The sequence below is a fragment of the Pterocles gutturalis genome, unplaced genomic scaffold, assembly GCF_000699245.1.
Source record: "Pterocles gutturalis isolate BGI_N339 unplaced genomic scaffold, ASM69924v1 scaffold16883, whole genome shotgun sequence".
Taxonomy (NCBI): Eukaryota; Metazoa; Chordata; class Aves; order Pterocliformes; family Pteroclidae; genus Pterocles; species Pterocles gutturalis.
In genome coordinates this window covers 1-11,228 of record NW_010120890.1, presented here as the reverse complement: position 1 = coordinate 11,228, position 11,228 = coordinate 1, and the positions used below count along the sequence as shown (strand labels likewise).

Sequence of the window (11,228 nt, the reverse complement as noted above, 5' to 3'; positions counted from 1 at the left end):
CCCTACTATGAAATACACCCATCTCCTAAATAAATAAAAGAATTGCCAGAGGTAGGAAGAAACTGAAGAAGTTTTGCTTCTTTAATAACGATGGTTTGAGGAGATGGTAGACACTTCATTATAATTTTAAATATGAATTAACATATGACTTAGTAGTTTTGAAGTAGTTATAAAGTGGTTTTCTCTTTTTTCCTTGTCCCAGATAATCAATGACTGTTTGAAAGGGATCTTTTGTTCATAATTTATAAAAATATAATAAAGTCTGTATGTTACACTGAAGTTCTGAAAAGCCATCTTCAGTAATTGTGGTAATGAGAGGTTCTCAGTAGCATCAGATGAGAACATCATTATCAAACTTTCATATGCCCATATAAGAGAACCTTGCCATGTAGTACTGTTATTTCAGAATTTTCCATGATTTAAATCAGAGGACTGGAAGCATTGCTGAGATGGTGAGTTCACTGGCTCTTTTAGAAAGATATTTTGATACCTTTCTTTCTTTACTGTGAATCATGAGGACAGAATACTCTTTGTGTGACAAATTAGCCTTTTGAACAAATAAAAGAGGGTTTCGTTAGTCAGGGTAGGATGGACAACATTATGAAGGAGAGTTTTATAGTCATCTGGCCAGAGGGTCAGTATCAATAACTTTTCTCCTAGCTCGACTAAAGCCTTTTTTGAATCCCAGCAGCTTCTGCAGAAGCACTTGGTATGTGAATTCAGGAGCAAACTAGGGAGTCTTGCTGGCTCATTAGCATGTTGTGGTCTGCAGTGCTCATTCACCTCTATTTTTTTATAGCAATGTTATAATGAATGCTTGAATACACTAAAGGGTTTGGTTGTGCTTGTAGGTGCACAGAGTTCCTTTATAGCAGACTTGTAAGTGAGGATTATGTAAGCTTTTCCACCTCTGGCTTCCAAACATTTCATGTGTCAGACTGGAATAAGAGTACATTTTATATGCCTTTTCATTGTTATACCTCTAAGAAGCGAAGAAGAAAATACTGGTAGAACTGGTAAAGAGGTATTTCAGCTCCCATTCTGTCAGTAAGAATCAGATAGATTTTCAAACCATGTAAAAAATAGGAACTCGAGATGTCACTCAAATACGCCTGGACTTAAATTTGCTATTCTTTCTTCTTGTTTTTGTAGACCCGCTATAGGATATCACATTGTCACAGATAAAGGATTTAATTTTTCAGTAACAGATGATGCTTTTGTGTGTCAGAAGAAGAATCATTTCCAAATCACGGTCCATATTAGAATCACTGGACATCCAAAATATGTCAAAACTCAGCTAGGGGGGAAACCAATAGAAAAGTTTTACTTGAAAGCTTTTGGAATAAAGGCAAGTATTTCTCTTCTTTGTGACTATTACTTTTAATTAGTTAGTATGTGATTATCCATAGAATGAAGTAAATGGGTGAAATTAACGTTTTTCTTAGTAATTTCTGACCACGAACAGACAAAAGAGAACTCCTTTAAGTTGCTAGTAACTTCTGTGTGGAACTGTATTGCAACAAATATGATGTTTTATGATTGCTTGTGCTGGTATATGCTGAAAGACGACATGTTTGCCTGTTTGTCATGGTTTCACTGACTTCTTTCTTTTTGGCTGAAGTTTTATTCCCTTTGTGGGCAGTGTAGGGATGTCAGCTGGTGTGTATGTGGCCAGTCTACCCATTGGTCAAAAAGATGTGTTGAAAAAATCAATTCACAAAGCAAAGAAAAAGAATAAAATTTGTTTTTCCTGAGCACTTCATGTGTAGAAAACCAAAAAAAATTTCCCCATTTCTTCTTGCCAGGCTTTCCTTTTTTGTTTTAATGACCAAATTCTTGCCAGTCAATATGGGTCCACAAGCTTGCGTATACAGAAGTACTAAGAAATTTTAATCTTTCTGAAAGATTTTACCAGGTATTTGACTTACCACCAAAATTCTGTGATTTAAAAAAATCCATGTAGCTGCTTTACAAGGCAGTTGCTACCAGTTTTGCTTAATGTATTCTGCTGCAGAAGAAATCGGTGAATATTACAGTCATCTGTTCCCTATCTGAAGCAAAGTGCTGCTTGGTACCAATCTAGAAAGGCACGGAAATTTACATTAAAATAACTTATGGAACTACCTTGCATGGGTTCAGTTCTCTTGTTAAATATTTACATTTATGATTTGGGATAGAATGAACCAATAACAGCCTAAATTAAGAAGGCAATTTTTTCTTTGGAAGTAATTCCGTGACTTTTCTTTTTTTTTCTTTCTTTACTTTTTTTTTTTTTTTTTTTTTTTTTTTTTTTTTTTTTTTTTCTTTAAAATTACATCCACAGAAAGATTTGGGTCTTCAGACTACCTGTTAGGTGTCAATTAATCAGGAGTTAATTCCTGTGTAAGTTCTATGTAGTTCCATGATGAATGAGAGAGATTTCACAGTTTCAGACACAATTTGCCTATTAATTTCTATTTCAAATGTTGTGTGTTTGAAAATTTAATATTCTTGTAATTTTGAAAATTCTTTTTTTCTTTATAGGTGGAAGCTCCAAATCAAACAATTGCTATTGAACAGTCTCAGTCAGATCGAAGCAAAAAAACTTTCCAACCCGTTAAGTAAGAATTTTGAGAAAATTATTCCATTTTATTTCAGTAGGTGATTGGTCTGAAATGTGAAGCAGTTGTGGTGCGCACATAGAATCACAGTAGTAATATAGACCTGGTAACTCTTCATGAAGGAAATTTTCAGCAGCTTTACAAATGTGTTATGCCTACCCAGAATATTTATATTCAGCTAGCAACACTGTTGTGTGGTGTTTGGAGCTGCATGGTCCCACCTTAAAAAACATAAGTAATGTTCCTGTTTTACATGGGCACAAGATGTATTTGCAGTGCTTTTAAGGGGGAGTGCCTGAGCTAGAAACATATGTGCAGCTTCTCCCTGGAACCCTCTGCCATTCTTCTGCATCTTAACTCATTGGCAGAATGAGAATTTGTTCTTCTGGTATGTGTCTTCTGTTGGAACTGTTCTGTTTTCCATAAATAATTAAACCTTAAACCAGAAAAAAGATAGGACAGTGTCAAGTTTGAGAGGACAGTGCTGGGATAAAGGCTGCAATATATAATCTGCAAAAATGAACTTTGAGTTTGGGAGGAGAGGTCATTTTTTACTAAATTACCTCTGTCATGGCATTTTTCTTCCTTTTGCATACTGACAATAGATTTTGGGTGTGTGTAAACTGTTTCATGGATGGCTGTTGGGTGGACTGTTTTCGCCATGCAAACTCTTTATTCATATTATTTATCACTTACAGGAGCAGTGCCACTATGTATTTGAGATTCAGGTGTATATTTTATACTTGCAGACATACAAATTCAGTGCAGGTGAAAAAAAAGGAGAAGCAGTAAAATGTATTTCTTTTAGTGTGGAGATTTAGATCCAGTCATAAGCAATGTTAAGCTTGGCAAGCAACAAATACCCATCATATGTAACACATGGGGTTTTATTCTGTTCAGGACTGTACAAACAGACCAAGAAACACAAGACTCCTATTACTAAGAACAGTTTCCTACTGCTGGTGCTTTATCCTGTTTATCTCCTTGACATAGTAATTGTGTTTTTAATGCATTTTTATAAAGGAGGGTTACTGCATTTTTTAGAGGGGTTCCGGTTTTTTTTGTCAGTTTTTCTCAGAACTGTTTTAATGAGTTTGAAGAAATCTGGCTTGAGCCAGGTAGATCTCCAAATGCTTATTTCCCTGATCTTGTTTCCTTTTCTATTTTAGAGTTGATCTGCCAGGGGACCAGGTAACTAAAGTAACACTGGGAAGGTTGCATTTCAGTGAAACAACAGCAAATAACATGAGAAAAAAGGGGAAACCTAATCCTGACCAGAGGTATTGCTGTAGCTATCTGGCCTGTGTGTGTGAAGTGGAAAAGAGAAGGTCTACTTTAGAATGGAGCTGATGTTTGTGAAAAATCTCAGCATTGCCAAATCTGTGATTTTTTGTCAAATTCTGTGATAACTTGGCATCTGCTTAAAGGCCTCTCTTCTAGAGTCACAGATTGATATGAGAATAGTAGAAAATACTTCATTCTCATGGTTAGAGATTTTTTCAGGAAAAGAAGGATGGCTGATGAAATCAGGAAGCCAAAAATCCAAATAATGATAATTTTCTTCTGAGGAAGGAAGGGTCTTCATCTTTGAGTCTTCTTTACTTAAATTTTTCAAAATTACTGTAATCTTTGCTCATTTTCAGTGATTGTGGGGATTGAAAGACCTTATTACTTGAGACTGAAGGCAATATTTTTTCTTTGATATTGTAACAAATGTTTTTTAAAAATCCATTCTGGCTATCTTTTTATGTATCAATAATAGCAGTTGTATTAAAAACATTTAATTTTTTTTCTGTGAAAAGACATTACTTCAATTATTGTCTTGATTAAATTGATTTCAAATTAGATACTTCATGCTGGTAGTTGGACTGTATGCTGTCTCTCAGGACCAATTCTACCTACTGTCTGCGGGTGTCTCTGAAAAGATCATTGTGAGGGTAGGTAGAAATTTATATTGCTTTCGTGTTAAAAGTATTTACTGCTTTGATATTCCCAGGAGATTATGGGGGGTTGATTCTTGGGCATAAAAATTACCATTGACTCAAAAGGATTGAAGAAAAAAAATTACAGTTGTATATTGTATGAGTATTTTGTTATCTTTTAATTACCAGGATTTTAAAAAGTTAAAAGTAGAGCTATATAAGAATTTAAAAAGAAAGCTTGTTGTGAATTCTAATACAAATACATTGATTTTTCAAGATTGTTTTTTCTTTGAGGTAAAACAATTTCCTGCACTTGGCCAGGAATTTGGTAAAGGCTTTCATTGCCTAGATGCTTCATTTTCAAAGGAGGATGAGAAGGAAAAAAATGCAAGGAAAGAAGGTCAAGCAGCTCTAGGAAGATTAAGACCCATAGCTGCCCCTTTACAGTGTGTTTCCACAGGGTCCCAGCTCTTAATTTGGCGGTTGTAATACAGGTTTCAAAATAGAAGAAGGAAGAATTGGTCTCTCTTCCTCATGACCATTATTTTCAGTCCCCTGATCCACATAAAGTTTTCCTTTTGGTACTCAGCTTTAGCCTACAGTTAGCGTTAGACTTGGAAGGAAGAAAAAAGCCAGAGCTCTATTTTAACAGGAGCTGTGGAGGGTTAGGATTAGGAGAGAGAGAAAGCACAGAGCTCCAGCATGAGTGGGGTTGCAAGGGGGCTGCCAAGAGGAAGTGAAGGCTGACAAAAGCTTTCAGTCCTGACCCCTTTTTGTGTGACCAATAGCTGGTAGTTAACATTTGAACTTGGCATAGTCTAGGGTTATGGTTATTTCTAGGGTGAAGATTATGTTTAGGGTTTAGAAAGGTAGGAAATGCATAGGTGCCATATGGTGCAGCTGCACAGGGTGGTGAGGACCTCCGGAAGGTTGCAGTCCAGCGAACATTTTCCTGTGGGTCCGTCAAGGAGCTGGTACTTATTTTCATGGTGTCTTTCTGGTCCTCGACTTACGGTGAGGAATAGATTCAGCGTTTTGTTCAGATTCAAATGAGACCAAGAGCTCTAGTGTAATAACTGGGGCTGGGAAAGGGCTCCTAAAGAAAGGTGAAGGCTGTCAACAGCTTTTAGTCCTTGCATCAGTTTTTGTAGGCCATTGCTTGGGTCCTTTTCGTCAGCACATTGTCTGCCTAGGCTTGTGATGACAGCCTGGTTTAGATTTGGTTTTGGAGAGAGCAAAGGTGCAGACCCTCCAGTGTGTGTGTTGTTGCACAGGGGCTGCCAAAGGAAGAGGAGGGCTTTCAGACAGTTTCAGTCCTGGCTCCTTTTTTGTCTGGGCCATAACATTGTGTGCTCTTATGCCATAAACCCTCTTCCTGAAGTTACAGTTAGGTTTTTGGAGGGCAGTATGGCCGAGAGCTCCTTTCTGGGTGGAGCTGCGAAAGGGCTTTGAATGCAGTGTTTGGAGTTCAGAAGTTTTCTGCTCTGCTGAGAAGTTGTATTACCCCGGCCGTTGCTGTGGGTTCTTTTATTTCAGGACACTGAAGCATTGTGTTTGTATTGTTCCTACATATTTAGTTTTCTTCCTTTTTTGTTCATTAATTTCCACAATACTGCTTTTTGTCTGAATTTCTCTTTCTGCATCTAGCAGTTTTGCAAATATCGTATCTTATTTGGGAAAGCCTTTGAATTTTCACATTTGACTCATCCTTGGGATTATTGTCACCTTCCTTATAAGATCTATATTTTTATGTAAGATTTAGAAATCTACATTTTTCTACCATTTAAAATGTTAGATTCTTTTGAAATTTCAATGAAGAGAGCTTCTTTGATGTGTGTGAGACAGCTTTTTTAATAGGAATCCAGGGAATGAGATTTTGCAAACCAAGCCACTATTCCAGACAAAGAAGGCAAAAGAGCAGAAGGCTCAAGAGGCTGTGATTTCAAGTGGTGAAAATGTCAACAGGAAAACTGGAAAGAAAAAAAAAGATTTTCTAGATGTCTGACAGGGCCTCAGTGACAGTGTACAGTGAGCCAGCCACTGGTTACCTTAAAGTGGCAAAGATGTGCAAATGCACTGTGAGAGAAAGCAGCTCGTGCTCTGGCCCTTTATACACTCAAACATAACATAACAAAACTACCAGCTGAGTAGTGGTTATCAGGTGTATCAGATCATGCTCTAATTTTGACAAACGGTGGTAAGTGCACAGCACCATGCGTTACAGATAGCAAAGCCTTGTGAAAACCTGGCTTCTTTAAATGAGTGCAGACTTTCTATTGTGATCACATTTTTGTTCAGACTCAAATTTTAGAGCCTGAATTCAAAGTAAAAAAAAAACAAAAACAATTAACAAAATTAATTGTTGAAACCAAATGCCTTTTCTAATTATACATACTCCATTGTTTTTAGAGTTCTTTGAAAGACCGTGTTTCTTTGACATGCAATTTCTAATATGAGTAAATTTTAAACATTACAGAGGATTTTAGAGAATTTATTAATATGTTTATTTGTGATGTCTCAGTTAAAATGACATTTGGTTAACTAAACAGGGGTAATTATTTGTTTTTCCACATGGTCACTTCTTCAGGAACTGCTATTTTTAGACTTCATAGGTCTCTGGAACATAGCAAACAGGTTTTGAATGTAGTTTATGCTTCAGTGTCTCAGTTGCTGAATAAAAGCAAAATTCATTTGGTAGCTGTGACTTGGAGAAATTACTATTAGAAAGTGATTTTGCTCCTGCTCATTTAGTTGTGCAGTGTTTTCAACCAGTCCAAAACCACAAATAAATGAAAAAAATCTCATTATTCCATTTCATTTTTGAGGCATATTAGTAAGACTTAAGCTCCTCAGAATGTCGGAAGAGTTTTGATTTAGTGACTTAATTTTTTTGTGTGTGTTTTATTGTGGAAATGCCCACAAAGAGACAAGTATTTCCTGGGCCATAGTTTGTTGGATACTTCATTTTGAGGCAGCACTGAATGAACAAAGCTTGACTCATTTCTGTTCCTATCAGGCTTCTTGTTCCTGTTCTCCTGCTCCTCCTCAGCCATGCTGGTGCAACTCTTTTTCCAGGCCGCGGCAATAAACAGGAAGGGGGACTGGTCTGTGTTAAAAATTTTGTGCTTGGTTAATTTTAAGTCAGTTTGGTTCCTCCATCGTTGTCTATGTTGGGGTATCACCAGAACTGAGGGCTGGCAGGTGGAGATGGGTGATGGGGGTGGGCTGCTTACGCTGGTTCTGTCGCCAGAAGTGTACATCAAGCTACAGCCCTGGGGAGTAGTTTGGATGCCTTTCCTCCCCCTGCACCACAGTTTTCCATTCCTTCAGTTGTGCTGAGGTGGTTGTCTGTGTGACATTGCTGCAAAATGGTTGCAGGAAATAGAATGGGCCTGAAAAGTAAACCTCAGCTCTACAAAACCTAACCTCCTCCATGGTTATGCCTCCCCAGCAGATGTTTTGATGATTGTAAAAAAAAAAAAAAGAAAATAATGGGTGGGGTGGGGGCAGTCTCACTGCCTCTTCCTGCTTCCTCGCCTGCTCCTTGTTGTAATATTTATATTGTGGGGCAAGGCTCTACTCTATTAGGTATTGTGTAAACAGGGAGCAAAATGAATTCTTTCCACAAATTGTTTACTATTAAACACTTGTTTTCAAGAGTTCGTTCTAGAAGCCTACAATACATGCCATTTATGGTTTGGAGAATCTACTTTAGGAGAACAGGACCTGTGAATGCAAGCCAAGGTCACCTCTGATCTATTCAGCACAGGCTTTCAATATGTGTTGTAGAGGTTTGTGAAATAGCATGCAAAGGAAAGAAACTGATATGGTCAAAGCATATAAGAAAAAAAAACCCCAAACTTTTATTCTCTGCCTTGTTTCCTCTTTTCTGATTTCCAGCTTCAGATGAAATTTGGTGGTAAATAAAGAATGGTTATGTGGCATAATGTCAAGGTTAAAATTTGGAAAGCTTTGGACATTGGTAATGTAGCCTAAGGTGGTAATAAAGAAAAATTCAAGGGAAAAAGCAACGAGATCAATGCTGTGTGAGCAGAAACACTTAGAAGTGACTCCACTCTGTTTTTTTCTGTTGGTGTGTTAGAAAAGCTCTTGAATACAATTTAAATATTAAAGCTTTTGCATTTCATTTTTCCTGAATTTCTAATGGAATAAGCAATAGTACATCTATGCTGTAGTATACCTTTAAACATAATTTTTCTTCCAGGCATCTAACCCAGGGCAGTTTGAGAATGACAGTGATGGACTGTGGCAGCGAGGACATGTTCCAGAGACGACAGTCTATCATGGTCGAGTAGGAATTAACACAGATGCACCAGACGAAGCACTGGTTGTCTGTGGAAATGCAAAAGTTATGGGCAGAGTCATGCATCCATCTGACAGCCGAGCAAAACAGAATATCCGGGAGGTGAGGGCTGTGAAGTATTTAGGACATTTATGTTTGCACCACAGCACACGTGTGGATCTTTGTTCTTACACATGAAGCAGCTTCTTTATCATGGGTGTGATGGTCTAAAGAAATCGGGTGTACTGCTGTTCTCTGTAGAACCATCACCTATGGGCTTTGGAAAAGGCTAACCATAGAAGCTGGGGATATCTGTGTAAATGAGAGTTATCAGACTGAAGGGTAACTGGCAACGCAAATATGAATAGCACTCTGCTAATGGGGAATGGAAAGATTGTCCATATTTTTTGACTTGAAGATTGGCCAAGTGGCCATGCTGGGCTTGTTGCTATCTCAGTGGAGTCCTAGATGCCATGACACTCTTCGTGTTTCAATTTGGTATTTGTCCAACTAGGTCGATACGAATGAGCAGTTGAAAAGAATAACACAAATGAGGCTGGTGGAGTATGACTACAAGCCTGAATTTGCATCTGTTATGGGAATAAAAAATACCCATGAAACAGGTATTCAGTTAGCTCTGTTCCCATTTTTCATTAACTTCCACTGTTGTTCATTGTGCTGTTGTGCCTTTTAACATCCTGCTATTTCATTCTCGTTTCTTAGGATATTACCACTGCACACTTTATGTTTCTCTTGTGATATGAAAATGACAAAATTGAGTGTTTTGGGTAATTTTCCAACTTCTGTTTCAATTTTTAAATATAGGAGCTTATTTTTCCAGTGGTTTAATGAGAGTGAAGTACGTGATCACAAACAATTTTGCTCTTATTGCAGAGAAATGGGAATTCTAAGGCTTTCTGTTTGTCTTCTGTGGAATGAAAGAAAAAAAAAGAAGTTAAATCCTGGATTTTCCTACCACATGGAAATTCTCGATCATGTTTGACCCCACCTGCAGCTTTTAGGGTGGGCAACTCAAAGCGCACAACCATGGTTTATCGTATGCCACTGTATTTCCTGACTTGCATTTCTGTTATCTTGTGAATAGGAATAATAGCCCAGGAAGTGAAGGAGCTTTTACCTGAAGCTGTTAGAGAAGTTGGAGACGTTGCTTGTAATGATGGAGAAAAAATAGAAAACTTCCTCATGGTTGACAAGGTATGGTCTTGAGAAAGAAAGTGGAGGTGTGTATTTAGACTATTCGTTTTGTATATGGAGCTATAAGCACACACTATGCTTCATACAAAGCTGCAGACCTCCACGTGTATTTACAAAAATAGTGTTTGGCAAATTGTTGAGAAAAACTGAACCACTAGGTGTTAGTAAATGGCTGAATCTTTTAATGTGAAAAAAGTATTTACATTAAAATCTTGTTATAATAATAATAAAACATGCAATAAAAGAGAAAAGGAAAAACTTAACTTTGCTGAATAAAAGTGGATAGCGATTTCAAAGCATTGGTCCAACAAGTGGGACTCCAAACACTTTTTTGTGTTTAAGTATTTAAGCTAATTAAATGTTCTGGAAGTGAATTAAGGAATGATGCCATTCTATTTGTTAAATAAACACTTCCTTACTCTTATTATAGCTTCAAGATCACGAAGTATAAAATTTTTATGGCACACAAAGTAATTACCATGCTCATAGGTTGGAGACAATGCCTTAGTCTATTGTCCTGTGCTCTCTTCCCCTAATTTTCCTGTAGAAATAGGACTGCAAGGGACTGTCAGTCACAGAGTCCAGTCACACATGACTGCAGACAGCGCTTGTCTAGAACATTGCTCAGAGCAGCTGCTCTGTTGTACACTGGTTCACTGCAGGTCAAGGACCACTTCACAGTTTTTTCCCCCGCTTACAGTTGACAATGGGAAGAGGGAGGTTTTACAGATTGGTAACCTTTTTTTGTCTGGATGATGTCACGAACACAATCCTGTATTCATTATGATAATGCATTCTTTTATTATTCTATACAAAACACAAATTTACACCACAAAACTTGGAGAAAGTATCTATTAAAAATATTGCAAATCACTTGTCTTCTTTTGATAGGCTCCAAATAAGTTACATTCATGGGTTAAATCTGTTAGGCTGTATTCCATATAAAGGAAGCACGGATCAGACACTTTGAATAAAGCTGTGGAAAGAGCGCTTTCTAGAGATACTGTTGAAAAGGAGACTTTCAGAAAATTTGCTGTATTTGGTCAGGGTTCCAGCCTGTTGCTGATTTCCAGGTGCTCATAGAAGAGCAGTGGTGTTAGATAGCATCACCAGGTTCGTTTTGCCTTTTAGCCCTTCCTGTTGCATTGTGTGACAGCTGTGGCAGCAGTTGCATTTTTAAGCCCCCAC

At 37.5% G+C, this 11,228-nt stretch overlaps 1 protein-coding gene across 1 annotated transcript in view; it reads left to right on the top strand.

Annotated features, from left to right (window-relative positions):
• Nucleotides 1-10,040, top strand: part of MYRFL (myelin regulatory factor-like) — a gene marked incomplete at both ends in the record, with an annotated part of 19,048 nt that extends 9,008 nt beyond the window's left edge. Inside the window, 7 exons of the mRNA XM_010077058.1 lie at nucleotides 1,153-1,348; nucleotides 2,524-2,600; nucleotides 3,770-3,880; nucleotides 4,447-4,537; nucleotides 8,748-8,948; nucleotides 9,340-9,448; nucleotides 9,931-10,040. Coding sequence (XP_010075360.1) covers nucleotides 1,153-1,348; nucleotides 2,524-2,600; nucleotides 3,770-3,880; nucleotides 4,447-4,537; nucleotides 8,748-8,948; nucleotides 9,340-9,448; nucleotides 9,931-10,040 — 895 coding nt within the window. The remainder of the gene's footprint in view (nucleotides 1-1,152; nucleotides 1,349-2,523; nucleotides 2,601-3,769; nucleotides 3,881-4,446; nucleotides 4,538-8,747; nucleotides 8,949-9,339; nucleotides 9,449-9,930) is intronic.
• Between the last annotated feature and the right edge of the window lie 1,188 nt (nucleotides 10,041-11,228).